Genomic DNA, 16,205 nt, shown 5'->3' with positions numbered 1-16,205 from the left:
CTTATTTTTCCATGAAGAAGAATACGGTACACATTCATTGTTAAATGAAAATAAAGAAAATCTATTACCCGTATATGGTACAGTAGTACAGTAGTTGTCAACACAAACCAGGCAAACTGTGAATCCTACAGTATCAAGAATTTACTCATTTATTCAATGACAATCATGTCATCATCTTCTGGAACATCATCATAACAATCCAATTCCTGAATTTCCTGGTGAATTTCTTGTGACTCCACTTCTTTCAGAATCAGTGGACCAAATCTCTCATGTTTAGCAATAGCACTGTCTTTAAATGAGTACTTCTTGTCAAGGTAGCCTGCTTGCCGTGCATTTGCAATGAACTGTCAGTGATTTCCTCCCATGAATTCTTCACTTAAGTCACAACTTCTTGAAGTTTAGGTTTCACAAAGTTTCCACGCTGATTTCTCTCCATTCTATTTTCAATGTAGTCATTAATTTCCATGCACCCTAGCGACCAGTTTGCGGTAAATTAATTTTCATTCCGAGACAGAGCCTAGGGGGCCTTATTTTTTGGGGGGATGCCTTATATTTCGCTCAGAAGGAAACCTGTAAGTAGGTCTTATTTTTGGAGGATGTTTTATTTTCGGGGAAACACGGTATGTTAACTCATTTGAGTTTTGCAACAATCATATGAAATAGGCATTATTCCTATTTTATAGCTGAGAAAGTTGAGACAGGAAGGTTATATTTGCCCACAGACCCACAATTCGTAAGTGGTGGGGCCAGAATTCAAACTCAAATAATATGGCTTGAGTCAGTGCTTTAATCTCTTTGCTCCTGTAGGATGCTTACTGATACTACATGAGAAAGGAAAGTTAGATTTGAGGTTAGGTCTCTACCTCAGCCCTTCTCAGGACTTATAACATGCTAATCTAAGCGGTGGGCTTTAAAGAAAAAATTAACCATGCAGCATTTCCCAAACATATCTGAGCCTTTACAATTTGTTTCAGAAAAAATTTTAAACAATGTATATTCCACATTCCACATGCTATTAAACACTAGTATAGAGAGCTTTTGAATCAGGGCTTGCATCAGTTCATTAAGCCAATTGCTAATTTTCAGGAAACCAAGTTGTTAAACTCAGTCATTACTAAAAGCTAGAGGCCCAGTGCACAAAATTTGTGAACAAGTAGGGTCCCTAGGCTTGGCTAGTAATCAGAGCCTATCTGTGGGGCAACCAGTGGGGCGATTTGGGGGGTCCTCACTGGCATCCGCCTTGGCTGGCCTGGGGACTGCAGGTTGGGGGCAGCTCCCGCATTGAGCGCCTGCCCCCTGCTGGTCAGTGTGCATTATAGTGACGGGTCATTCTGCTGTTTGGTCAATTTGCATATTAGGCTTTTATTATATAGGATTAAATTATATAAACTTACAATTAAATAAATTATATAACCAAGAATAATGAATACTCAAAACTTACCAATTCTTAATTTTTTTTTTACACTTTAATATACTCTATGCTTTTAAAGTTATTTATATCTATAAGTGTCTATGTCAGTGTCTACATGGTGGAAATATCTGTGTGCTCTTGAGCATCTCTTCCTAATTCTATGTTCAGTGACATCATTGTTGTAGCTTGAAATCAGTCATGGTGAGTATTTACACCACCAAAATTGGCAAAGGCTCTGAGTCAAAGCTCCTTAGAGGGAAGTTCTGTTTTTGGAGAACGAGGTGTTAAACATTTAGCAGCACCCCACTGCAGACACATATGCTTAAAATATTGATGTCACTGTAAGTGCAATTTCTGGAAAAAAATGACTCGATGTTTTTAAAGTTTGGTCTTCTATTTCTTAAGATTGCTTTGAGGGTTATCTAAACTAGACTGGATTAAAGCAAGGGTCCCCATATCTGTCTGCATATCAGAATTACTAGACTCCTGAATGCACTCAAGACCTATAGCATGAGTTTCTCCTTGGAAGGTGCCCAGGGACCTGCACTTTAAATAAAGCTCCCCTAGAAATGCAGACCTGCATTTGGGAACAAGTGGTTAAAACCACCAGTAGAAAATAATATGTAGACTTCTGGACTAACAAACTCTGAAGAGTTGTATTCTCTTCCAGCTGCAGCATAAGCAGCAAACACAAAATCAAGATTTCTCTTTCCAAAGTGTGACTTATTACATAGCTGAGGCTTAGAAAGGTACCCCACCCCTACCAGAGTTATTTGGCGTCTATATCTTCTATAGCAGCAATTTTCAATCCTTTTCATATCATGGCATACATAAACTAATTATTGAAATTCTGTAGCACACCACAGTAATTTTTTTGCCAATTTGACGACAAAAAAAAAAACAAAACACAAAAAAAACCCAAAAACACACACACAAAAAAATACACACTTTTGATTCATTCACCCAGGATGGCTATTGTGTTAGCTGTTGTCATCTTTTTATTTGACAATTTAAGGGAAAAGGGGTCAGTGCCCTAAATACTCAGGTATTGCATGTTTTTTGTTTGTTTGTTTGTTTTTAAATATATTTTATTGATTTTTTATAGAGAGGAAGAGAGAGGGATAGAGTCAGAAACATCAATGAGAGAATCATCGATCAGCTGCCTCTTGCACACCCCCTACTGGGGATGTGCCCACAACCAAGTACATGCCCTTGACCGGAATCGAACCCGGCGCTCTATCCACTGAGCCAAACTGGTTTCGGCAGGTATTGAATGTTTTAAAATTCTGGTGGCACACTGGTTGAAAATCACTGCTCTGTAAGTAACTCAACAAGGAGAGGACCATTTTTCTAGGCCATGCAAAGGATGTGGAAAGAACTATTATGACATCACACTTCATAATGCTCTTTACTATCTCAAGCTGTCTTGCATCCAAATCTTGACAGAAGGCCAAGACACCTGGACCACTGCAGGCTGTACTAACCCTCTTGCTCATCATCCATACATGAACAAGGCCAATGGCAAAAGCTGATATACTGCATCAAACCCCTGAGCCAGACATTCCAGTCCATGCTCGACCTCTACCCAGCCCCAAGGCAACCAAGGAGTCAAATGGGCACTAGTTTTGGTTCAATTTAAAATGTTTTATTACCATATAACTATATGTAAATAGGCCCATCTCTATCCAACACAATAGCTCCACAATATGGAGCTTGGGCTGGGTAGAGGTGGAGCACCTTTGTTCTGTCACATCTTACCACAACTTGACACTCTTCAGCAAACGTGACATAATACAAAGAATACAAGAGATCATAAATCATGAGTCCCTCTATCCAGTCCTCTGCAACCTAATTCCTACCCAGAACCGACTTCTTTACTTTGTTAAACTATTTGTTTTAAATTTTCTCGTGGTCACTATTACATCCCTAAATAATGTTTATATATCTACTTTATGGTGCATCCATTTTAGACACTATCTTCCTCTGATAAGAGTTTTGCTTTCTTTTACCACCCTAAACTTCCCAGTACCTATTACTCTTATTTCCATAATTGGTTACTGTAAACATTTCACATGCACTTTTATCAATTATTCCATCGACACTAAATTTGTTTTAAATTCTCACTCCATAGGACAAATTTTAGGGTTTCTTAGTTCTCTGCTTTTCTGCACCAACCCATTTCCCCTCTCAGCTAATGTCTTCTGTCTCTACATTATTAACACTAAATGGATTTCTGAGAGAGGCAATCTGCCCAACCGTGCCTGAGATTTTGAGACTAAGTGGCTACTGTGATCTTCCTGGCTCAGCATATTCAGGATTGTCATCAAATGTCAGTCACAATAAAATGGCAGGAAACAAAACACAATTTTGAATTCCCTCAGCTATCCTTTAGTCTATTTAAGGAAAAGATAGGCTTTTTTTTCTTTTCTGGATCACAGGAGTTGTCTCATTAAACCAAATACCATAAAACAGCATGAGGATAGGGGCAGAGGAAGGTGTAAGGGGAAGAAATCCTATTAGGGTTCCCAGCAGGAGGGTCATTGGAGACACAAACACTAATGAAACAGAGACCTGGGGCTCCATTCATGTTCCTGTGATCTCAGCTCCAATTTCAAAGAGGGGAAAATGTGCTACTTGCTTTCAGAAATCACTCCAAGGGCACTCAAGCCACACAAAGATTTTGTTCTTTCAAAAACGTTAAGGATGGAGATGAGGATAAAAATACCACTTTAAAAAAATCCTTGCTGTTACTAATGTTATAAAACTATTATCTATATAAAAATTTTAAAAAGTTACCTGACCAAGATTTCTCATTCGCTAAAATATTCCTAATTATTGGCATTATTAGTTTATAAAGTTATATGTTGAAATTTTTGGAGTCACTCCTAATTTTGTCCTTGTTTCCTGTTTAATTCATAAAGAAAATATTAAGAAGTTTTATAATTTGATTTTTAAAACAGTATTATCTGTGCAAGCAATTTTCACACCTATCAATTATTACCCTTTGCCAATTCTAAAATATATCAAATTATCTACTTTGTGAAAAGGAACAAGTGCAAGTAAATTAAAAATAATTTAAATGTGTATATAGGGTCAGAACCATTTGATGGTCTAAGGCTGTGAATTTTAAACCATCACAGTGGTTGGGAAAAAAAGAAAATTTAAACATGTACTAATACAGTAGAGGTGTCCTAATTCAGAAAGGCAAAATAAAGTAATTTAGAGATAACAAAGTAAGTAATTAAAGAGGAGAAACTGCCATAGTACCACTGGTTAATTATAGCAAACCACCAGTTTGGATTATTGGCCAATATATTTCAACAGATATTGACTCCTACTATATGCCAGTGCACACTACACCAATTAATAAAATGAACAAAAATCCCTATCCTCCTGGAGCTCACATTCTAGTGGAAGGAAAAAGAAACAAAAAAGATAAACTGGTAAAATACAGATAGTACCCTAAATAGCAATAAGTGCTAGAACAAGAGGTATGGGAATGAAGGTGGAGGGAGTGTGTGGGTTTTACAACTTTAAATTGGACAGATAAATCTCATTGAGAAATAACTTTTGATGAAAAAAAAAATTTCAAAAATATTTAGTAAGAGTTGTGTTTAGCATTTTTACAAATCACTTCATTACCTGGTTTAGTAGAAAGGACACAGCTGTATTCTTTTAACTGCTTCTGCATTCAGTCTGTTTGTTGTTTTGGTTGAGATACATTAAGGAAAATATAGCCTCATATAATCTTCTTGAATACTAAGTCCAAGCTTGAAAGGTAGTTTCTTAAAGGCCAGTGGCAATGTGAAACCTGAAACTTTATCAATAAATTTTTATTGTTTCATTAGAATCCAGTAATTTATCTTGCACTTTGAGTGGATATTTGTAACATTATGTATTTGGGGAGGGGGGAGAATATTAGTTCCTTGAGTGATGCAGATCTTCAAAATGTTGATTCATTTTATCATGCAGGATAAAAAAATCACTACTGCTATTACTGCTGACCAGGTTTAGAGCACACTACCCCAAAATACAGCAATTTGGCATACTGGATATTTCAACTCAAGGAATGTGAGGAATGAAAGATGAACTTTCCTTTTTCTGTTTTGTTACTTCTTATGACCTATTGCTTCCCTGTAAACAGGTGAATCCAATGTTCAACAGCCACCATGAGAACGTATATTTGATCTATTTTTATGGTTTCTTTCATCTTTAGGAAGGACTTTCTGACCTACCCCTGAAGCCACTCATAAAACCCTTGTGTGAGAGGTGCCCTCCCTACATCAACAGGAAAGGAATACCTCTAAAAATGAAGGGACAGAGAGGAATCTGAATGATCGGGCCTTGCTAAGTTTGCCCCTACTTACTATACTGACCTCACCTTTGTCCTGTCACATCTTACCATGACTTGACACTCTTCAGCAAACCTGGCAATAAAAAGTCAGGTTCAACTGCTTTCAGGTGTTTATTTACTTCTGAAGGCTCCTGTATCATGTAAAACTTCTATTAAGAGAACTTAATATTGAGACAACTTAAAAGAGTAGAAAAAAATATTTTTCCTTCCTTTATGACTAATCTCAGTCTTTTTAAGAATCTGCAAGCTCAGTGGTGGATACATGTTTTCCTAAATTCTAATTTGAAAATTTGAATCTTATTAACGAAAAATTCTATCATTGTTTTATTTGAACAAGCTTACTTTTTTTTTTTTTTTTTTTTGCAGGACAATGTCTTTCACCAATTGGATCAGAATTACTTGCCCCACGCATCAAACATAGATTCCTTAAGCAATAAATGACAGCTCCATGACTTATTTGTGATCCTGGCAGTCGGCACTACTTTGGACCTTGTGCAATGCTGCACACCTGCAGAGTTGTGTTTCCTTGGAACACTCCTTCCAAAATGCTCTGTTCAGAAGATACTGCTCTACTCGATAGAGATGACTGCTATACTTGAATAAACTGCACATATTACAACATTATAATGTCAATGTTCACAAAGGAAAATAGGAAAACATGTATTTTCTTAAAGGAAATAAAAGAGAATTCTTGGGACAGAGTAATTTGCTATCTATAATCGCCCATCTGTCACAGCATGAAAGGACATTATGTTACTTTGTCAAGGGTGACAAAGTACTTATTTTTCACAATAGTTCAATGGCAGAAATTCCAAATGAAGAGCTAATATTTGGACTCTGAAATTTTCATAAAATGTTTAGGTACACAAACTATGGTTGGGCTAGTTATAATTAGGAGAAAACAATCAAGAGTCACTAGATAAAAATCCCATGACAATTAAAGAAGTTTTGAAGAGTAATCATTTTTGGTAAAACTTTTTAAGTAGCAGAAAACAATGGTTATGCACATACAAGAAAAAATAAATAAAAAATTAGAAAGTTTTTGGTTACTTTAATAATCTATCAAACTTCTTACAGGCTTCCTTATTTTTGTTTTATCACCCCACCCCACTCAATTTTGTTCATGAAGCCATCCCAAACAAAATTGCAAGTACTTTGAGCTGTACTATCTGCACCATACATTTCCAGCAATAGTCTGAATACAAATTCACGGTGAAAACAAGCTGGCTGATTTAACCCAGTGAACAGAAAAATCACACTCATGAAAAATAACTTTAGAGACTGTGCTCTGAAACACCATTGTTTGAAGAGTTAAGTCTAATTCTCTAATAAAGACCAAAGGACAATTTCTTTTCAATACAATTTTTGCTATATTAAATATTAATTTCTGTTGTAATCTTTCCACCTACTCATGTATTATGGTAGTAGTTTTTAATAAGGTTGACAATTCTTCAACTGAACTAATGTAAATGTCATATGTTCTTTGGAGGGGTTCTTGACTATGATGATGATGACGACATTATAACTTCCATGGACTGTTTCCAATGTGTCAACTACTACTAATCTAAGTAGTTAAAATGCATTAACTCATGAATTGGCACATTTATGGAGAAAGAGAGAGTTTAGGAATGTGACTAAGATCACATAACAAGTAAGACCTGGAGCCAAGGCTTCAACCTAGACAATGGCTCCAGATATCATACTTCTCACCACTGTGGCCTTGCCTCTGTTTTGTTTGGAAACAAACAAATAAACAAAACAAATTACCAGTGATTGAACTGAGAAGCATGTGATCCACCTCTTTAAAAATCCCTTCTTAAAAAACAATTCCTTTAAGTCTTATCAACATCAAAAAACCCCAAACAATCCAATTTAGAAATGGCTAACATCACTAGTCATCCGAGAAATGCAAATAAAAAATACAATGAGATATCACCTCACATCTGTCAGAATGGCTATTAAAAAGTCAACAAGTAATAAGTGTTGGTGAGGATATGGAGAAAAAGGAATCCTCCTGCACTGTTGTATAGAAAACAATATGGAGATCTCTCAAAATATTAAAAACAGAACTACCATAGAAGCCAGAAATTCCACTTCTGAGTATTTATAATGAAGAAAAGTTAAAACACTAATTTGAAAAGATGAATGCACCCTTATGTTCATTGCAGTATTATTTACAAGTAGAGGCCTTGGGCACGACATATTCGTGCACTGGGGGGTGGAGGGTGTCCCTCGGCCTGGCCTGCACCCTCTCGCAGTCCGGGACCCCTCAGTGGATGTCTGCCTGTCAGCAGGTATGTAGATATCCCTCTTACAGATCCGTGGCTCCTTACCACCCACCTGCAGTAGAGGTGGGAGAGGCTCTTGCCACTGCCACTGTGCTCGCCAGCTGTGAGCCCAGCTTCTGGCTGAGCGGTGCTCCTCCTGTAGGAGCACATTGACCACCAGGGGGGAGCTCCTGCTTTGAGTGTCTGCCCCCTGGTGGTCAGTGCACATCATAGCAACCAGTTGCTCCGCCACTGGGTAGATTTGCATATTAGGGTTTTATTATATAGCCTAGCCAACTATGGAAGCAACCTAGGTATTTATCAATAAATGAATAAAGATGATGTGGTATATATACACACAATGAAATATTACTCAGAAATACAAAAGAATGAAATCTTACCATTTTTGACAACATGGATGGACCTAGATGATATTATGGAAAATGAAATAAGTCAGCTAGAGAAAGATAAACTACCATGTGATTTCACTTATATATGGAATCTAAAACAAAACAAAACCAGACTCACAGATACAGAGAACTGATGGTTGCCGGGGGGAGAAGGAAGAATGGATGAAAAGGATGAAAGGGGATGAAGTACAAACTTCCAGTTATAAAATAAGCCACTGAAATGTAGCATACAACACAGGGAATATAGTCAATTACACCATAACATTTTATGGTGACAGATGGCTTACTAGACTTATTGTGGGGATCATTTTATAATGTTTATAACAAATGTCACATCACTACATTGTACACCTTCTAAAACTAATGTAATATTGTATGCCAAATACACATTAATATATTTTTTATACTTCTGATTTTATAAAAGGCCTTAATATTTTGAAATGTCATTTTATAATGCTAATGGCTGTTGCATATATTTTATTAAATGTTTTCAATTCTGCATTTCAAACTGAGTCAACAATAAATAACACAATTATAGAGAGTGATATATCAAGTTACACATTTAACTTTGCACAAAAATCTAGTTTGAAGAAGGTACTATATTAGTAAATAAATACACTTTAAAATCTTTTGTGAAACCTATAATAAAGATATTGAAATTAGATTTCCTGGGCAATGCTAGAAAAATAAATGGATAAAGAATATTTGCAAAGAGAAGCTACAAAATGAAAACTACAGAACTACAAAATAATCAAGCTGTCTACAGATATGATGTGTGATGCGCTTTTCCATATTTTAGTCCCTTACACTTGGTCTTAAATCTATTATATACTGATATTCTAACAAATACAATTAAAAACTACCCCTCCTCAGAGAGGAAATCTGCAATAAAATGTGCGATACCTTGTGTGTAGTTACTACTTTAATAAAACATTACCTAGATAACAACTAAGTACTGTTTAAAATTTGTAATAGGAAACTTTTAAACAATAACAAAGACCATGTCTGTTCCATATTTAGGCCAATTTAAATGATTTTCAATAAAGCTAAACTTAATGTAGGGGTCACATTTGGTTAAATCTCACCAACCAGACTTCTAAGAATGTGGCTATGTAGGTGGACCACTGAGAGTGGATTCCCTTCCTTGGCTGTATTACATTGGATTCCTGCCACCATTCTACAGAGGAGACTCATTAGGAAAGGATCTATCATCCATGTGCTCACATAAAACCCCTCCCCCTTCACCCACAATGCTCCCACCCCCACAATAAAAATAGCAAGGTAGTTGTGCTTTTGTGGCTTTTTCACTGGAGACCATAAGTTTGAGTTGAATTATTCAATGTGAGGGTCACGATGAGAGAACGTGGATCTTTCTTATTCTTCTGGACCGAGATCTTTCCTTTTAAGGATTCACCTATAGAAGGCAAAAAATATGTTTAAGAATTCAAGGAAAACAGTCCTAACAGAAAATTAATAATGTACACCAGCACTTCTGTTTTCTTATTTTTTTGTTGTTTTTGTTTTGTTATGTGAGATGTTTCACTAATTTTCAAAAACTTTTAAATTGTCAAATCCTTGAGAAAGAGCAAAACTTCGTGGTCATGTGGGGTTGGGGAGTAGTTTTACTGAACTCCTGAATATGAGTTCCTATGGTGAGTCCTGAGGACACAGAAAGATTCAAGATATGATTCCTGTCCTCAAAGAGTTCACATGATGTCCAGGTAAAGAGAAATAGCTACACCAACATTTACACAACAGGTTTATGTCTAAAGTGTGCTGAGAGTGAAAATTGGGGATGGCAGAAAAGCAGTAAAGGCATGTTTCACAAGAATTAATAAAAGAATGACCTGAGGGCTAAAATTATGGTTAACTTAAGGAGTGCACATGGAATGACATTTAAGGGAGAAAACACATGTTACAGAGAGCCTTCAGAAAATGACATTCTCAGGTACAGAAAACTAGTTGAGAAAACAAATTTATATTTTATAGAGTCATATGACAAGGCTGTTAGTCTTGAAGGTACTAACATTGTAAATGGAATACAGAACTTCACAGAAAAAAAGTTAACACACAAAAAAATTACATATTTGTTTTAAAGGTAAGAACTGATTCTCTAAAAATCTTATATAGCATGCTCCAAATTTTATTTTATTCCAAAATGGAATTATATATTGTATATATATATATATATGTGCTTTTTCTGAGTACAAATACTTCTCATTTAAGTTTTTTTTTTTCATTTATTTACCAAGAGTTATTTAAAAATAACAGATTACTAAGTTGCAACTAATCACCATTCCTTGCTTTAATAAGAGTAAGATCACCCCCAATAGCAGCAGGCATAGCTTCACCATCTGGATGAACACAGGAAGAGTCCATATAAAGTGACTAAGAAACCTATATAAAACTACCCAAGGACTGAATCAATATCTTACTTTTTTTTTTTTTTTTTTTTTTTTTTTTTAACTGCAAGTGCCCCAACATTAAGAGATAATGAATCTGGATGTTTTTCAATATGGTAGTGAAACAGCATAGTAAAACACACCAAAACCATCTAATACTTATATTTATTTCAGAGTATAAAGATATCATTGTTGATACATTCTATCTATCCCACAGAAAAGGTAAAGCTGACAGTTTCCCATCACTAGATATATCTTTGTGATAAAAGAAGAAAACCTATTAACTAAGAATTTGACATCCAGCAAAATCTTTTTAAAGTAAAGGTAAAATAAGGCTTTTTTCAAAGAAGTAAAAGACAAAACATTTTACGAGTAAATCTGCACTACAGGAAATGTTAAAAGTTCTTCAGACAAGAGAAAAAATGGTACAAAAAAGAAGCTTGGATCTACGCAAAGAAATAAACAATGCCCAAAATGTTAGGTAAATGATATACTTTTTTTTCCTTTCAAAAATTTATTTAAAAGGTAATTGTCTGTTTAAAGCAAGAATTGTAACAACATATGTGGGGCTAAAACATTTAGGGAAAGTTTTATAATAGCACAAAAGATGGAAGAGGATAAATGGAAGCATAGTGCTGTAAGTCTTAACTACAAATTAAGTGGTATAATATCATTTGATGGTTGTCTGTAATAACCTAAAGATACAGGCTGGAAACTTTAGAGTTACCATTATAAAAACAAATCCAAGAGGTACAACTAATTGGTCACGAGTAGAGATAAAATAGTAAAGAATATTTAATAATTAAAAAAATAAAGAAGAAAAGAGGGGCAAAAGACAGAGAAGATAAATAAAAAATGACAAATGACAGAGTTAAATTCAATAACATAGGTAATAATATTAAATGTAAACATGTCCAACATACGTTATAACGATATAGGTTAAAAGTAAAAGAAGAAAGTCTATATAAACATTAATTATAAAGAGGTTGGAATGGCTATAATAATTTCAGACAAAGTTGACTTCAAGAAAAAAATATAACCAGAGATAAAGAGAGACATTTCAATAGATAACTTGTTCAATTCATAAACGACACATCATAAATTTCTGTATGCACAGAGTTTCAAAATACATGACACAAACCTGACAGACCATCAAAAACAGAGAACTCTATATTTATTGTTGGAAATTTCTCCTCTCCTTTGTTGATAACTGCAATAATTAGACAAAATCAGAAAATATGGAAGATTTGAACTATTATCAACATGACTCGAATGACATCTATAGAAACAAGACAGATCATAGCTGGGTCATAAAACACTCTTAATGTACAGAAAGCATCTACACTAATAAAAGAGTAAGATGCAATTGACCATACCTTCGCGACACCCACCAGCCAATCAGGAGTATGCAAATTAACCCAACAAAGATGGCGGGTTAATTTGCATTCACAGGCGCCAAGCGGCAGGGGTGGGACAGGATGCTTGGTCGTCACAATGGCAACCACACAGGCATTCCATACCACCCTAGCCGCTCTGGGCCTCTGGGCAGTGTGGGAAGGCGGGAAGGGGGCTCTTGCATGAATCTTCATGCATCGGGCCTCTAGTACATAATATGTTCTCTGACAAAAAAAATCTATTCTGACCACTTTTATTTTTTATTTTATTTTTTAAAATCTATTTTATTGATTTTTTACAGAGAGGAAGGGAGAGCTAGAGAGCTAGAAACGTCGATGAGAGAGAAACATTGACCACCTGCCTCCTGCACACCCCCACGGGGGATGTGCCTGCAACCAAGATACATGCCCTTGACCAGAATTGAACCCGGGACCTTTCAGTCCGCAGACCGATGCTCTACCACTGAGCTAAACTGGCTTCGGCTATTCTGACCACTTTTAATTAGTATTCTATTAGATGCCCTAGTAAGGGCACTAAGGTGCATGAGGAGAAAAAAAGGGATATAAATTAGAAGGAAAAAAGATATAAAACAAACTGTATTTGTAGACCACATTTCCACAGAAGCAAGAAGAGAATCCAGAAGGTTGAAGATAGTGTAAGAAAGCTCTGGGACAATTTCAAACGAACCAACATCAGAATTATGGGGGTACCAGAAGAAGAGAGAGCAAGATACCGAAAGAATACTGGAAGAAATAGTGACAGAAAACTTCCTCCACCTGGGGAAAGAAATAGACTTACAAGTCCAGGAAGCGCACAGAACCCCAAACAAAAGGAATCCAAAGAGGACCACACCAAGACACATCATAATTAAAATTCCTAGAGCAAAAGACAAAGAGAGAATATTAAAAGCAGCAAGAGCAAAGCAGGTAGTTACCTATAAAGGAGCACCCATACGATTGTCAGCTGATTTCTCAACAGAAACCATGCAGGCCAGACGGGAATGGCAAGAAATATTCAAAGTGATGAATAGCAAGAACCCACAGCCAAAAATACTCTACCCAGCAAAGCTATCACTCAGAATCGAAGGCCAGATAAAGAGCTTCACAAATAAAAAAAAGCTAAAGGAGTTCATCACCGCCAAACCAGAATTATATGAATTGCTGAAAGGGGTTCTTTAGGAAGAGGAAGAAGATATAGATTAAAAATTATGATCAACAAATACGTAACTATCAACAAGTGAAACTAAAAGCCAAGGGAATTAAAAAACCTGATGAACAATATTAACTGGTGAATATAATAGAATCAGAGGTATGGAAGGGGAGTGGACTGACTATTCTCGGGAAGAGCCTGAACAAAAACTGTGCACCTATGGATGAGGACAATGTGGGGTGGGAAAAGGGCAGAGGGTGGGGTGGGAACCTGTGGAGGGGAGCAATGGAGGGGGAAAAAAATGAGGAACATTTGTAATAATATGAACAATAAAGATTTATTTTAAAAAATAAAATAAAATACTTTTATTACTAAATAAAGAAAGAACATAAAACAATTAAAAACTCCTGTTTTGAGATAAAAAAAAATCATCAGAATCTGATTGCTTTGATTGGCATGTCAGTGATTATCCAAAGTGATGGGTATTATTTAGAATGTCTAACCACTATCTTAAAAAATCCTTTGTGATCTGGCTGCAGTAGCTCAGTGGCTGAGTATTGACCTATGAACCAGGAGGTCAGGTTTCAATTCTTAGTCAGGGCCCATGCCCTGGTATGGGCTGGAACCCTGACGATGCATGTTCGTCAATGATTCTCTCTCATCACTGATGTTTCTATCTCTCTCTCCCTCTTCCTTCCTCTCTGAAATCAATAAAAATTAAAAACAAATCCTTTGTACATTTTAGGGACTTTCTTGTTTATGTATATGAGGTATTTTTACAAATATTTCCATTTGGCATGTATATCCTAATGATTGCTCCTCTTTGATTTAAGTTGCCTCCGAAGTGTTAAAAATATCTAAGTTGGCTTGTTTGTAAATGTTCTATTCAATCCTTAGTGTAAGGATCAAAAGAAGAATGTTCCAAGTTCATTTCAGGTTTAGAGAATATGCCTACAAGAGCTCTGTGCAATGAATTTAGCCATAGAGCCCAAGTCAAGATAAACTATTAATGGATATTTTTGTTAAATTTTCACACAGAAAATTTTAAGCATCACTACTAAACAAGCAAAACATCTGAATAATTTAAAAGGTAAAACATTGCCTTATAATTTCAGTACAATTTTCATGTCTTAAAGTGAAATACAAGTAAAATAGCTAGTTTTACAATAACCTTAATTTCAAAATGAGGGTGCAAATACCATCTATTTAAGTTAATTAAATAGCAGGAAGGGTCACAGTAATAAATACATAATTCACACTGCTGAACTCCCTTCAATTGTTTAGGACAGTGTCTGTAGCACCAGAATAGATCGGAGTAATTAATCAGTGTCAAATAGATATAAAATGACTGATGTTGTTGAGAGTGTATACCGTGGTGAGAGCTGCGAAGGACATTCTCTATGGAGCTGAGCTGCACCACCTTGTTTAATCATTGGCAGACGGCTATTAGAATACCACAAAGCAGAGCCGCAGTTCAATCAAGAACAAAATTAATCTCATTTCATGTGGTTTAAATTCAGTGGTTTTTAGAAGTTATTTTCATTCAGAGCAATGACATTTCATTTCCCCAGAAGGAACAAAAAAATTCATTATTGTCACTAATAAAGCTCAGAGTTAAAAAAAATAAATGGATTCCCCATTTAAAAACTTACTACGTATATTCAAAAAAAAAGAGAAATAGCCTGATTTTAATCATATTTCCAAAGCCAAATAACATAAAAATGATCTGGGTTTTTTTTAAGTAAACACTGCTATATAAGTCTGTAAAATAAAATTGTACAGTAGAGTATTCATTCTTATTCCCAAAATGTTGGAAGTGCTCAAATGTTTAGAGTACTTCTTTTGCAACTATTTTTTTTTTAACTACATTGTAAAGAAAATAACGAACAAAACAAAAACAAACTAGGCTCATTATTGTACAGTTCCATCTTACTTTTGGCCAAATGTAGAATCTTAGCCTGGGAAATTTCCTATTCATATTGTCTTTGCTTACTTTTTTTTTTTTTTTTTTTTTTTTTACACTATAAAACATTTATTGCTTAGAATGTTTATCTTTTAAAAAATGCATTTATCAGGGTGACATTGGTTAAAAAAATTATACAGGTTTCAGGTACACAATTCTATAATACATCATCTGTGTATCGTTTGCTGTTGACTTTGTGTGGATGTCTTTATCAGGTTGAGAAAGTTTCTCTATTTCTACTTTGCTTGAGTATTTATCAGGAATGGACACTGAATTTTATCAAATGATTTTTCTATAGTCACTGGTGTGATCATGTGTTTTTCTTCTTCTTTAGACTGGTAGCTTGTGGAGCACATTAAATGACTTAGAAATATTGAATAAGCCTTGCATTCCTGGAATAAACCCCTCATAAGGTCATGGCATTGTTGTTTTTACAATATTGCTGGATTCAACTTGCTAGTATTTTGTTGAGGATTTATGTATCTATATTCATAAGGGATATTGGTCTGTAGTTTAATTTTTTGTACTATCTTTGTCTAGTTTTTGTTATCAACAATACTGCTCTCATAATTTTAGCTCTCTTTTCTGAAAGAGACTGTATAGATTTTGGTGTTATCTGTTTTTTAAGCGATTGAGAGAATTTGCAATGAAGAAATTTGAGCCTGGAGATTTGCTTTATGGAAAAATTTTGATGCAGGCTACCTGTTTTTGTAAATAAAATTTAATTGGAACATAGTCACAGCCACTCACTTACCTGCTAGTGTTTACCTGCATCTACTAAATTCAACTTATGCATCAACAGTGAAAACAAAACTGTAGAGTTTTATGAAATATTTTAAATGTATAGAGAATAA

At 35.3% G+C, this 16,205-nt stretch overlaps 1 protein-coding gene across 2 annotated transcripts in view; it reads right to left on the bottom strand.

Annotated features, from left to right (window-relative positions):
- Window positions 1-8,902: 8,902 nt before the first annotated feature.
- The window catches only part of PRMT3 (protein arginine methyltransferase 3), a 78,370-nt gene continuing 71,067 nt past the window's right edge, over window positions 8,903-16,205 (bottom strand). For both annotated transcript variants that reach the window (XM_084894739.1, XM_084894738.1), the window contains exon 16: window positions 8,903-9,856. In XM_084894739.1, coding sequence (XP_084750865.1) covers window positions 9,747-9,856 — 110 coding nt within the window. In that variant the 3' untranslated portion in view covers window positions 8,903-9,746. The remainder of the gene's footprint in view (window positions 9,857-16,205) is intronic.

Source organism: Pipistrellus hanaki (genome assembly GCF_964339955.1).
Source record: "Pipistrellus hanaki genome assembly, chromosome: 9".
Lineage (NCBI taxonomy): Eukaryota > Metazoa > Chordata > Mammalia > Chiroptera > Vespertilionidae > Pipistrellus > Pipistrellus hanaki.
Note: the sequence above shows the minus strand (reverse complement) of the source record. Positions and strands in the feature narration are given on the sequence as shown.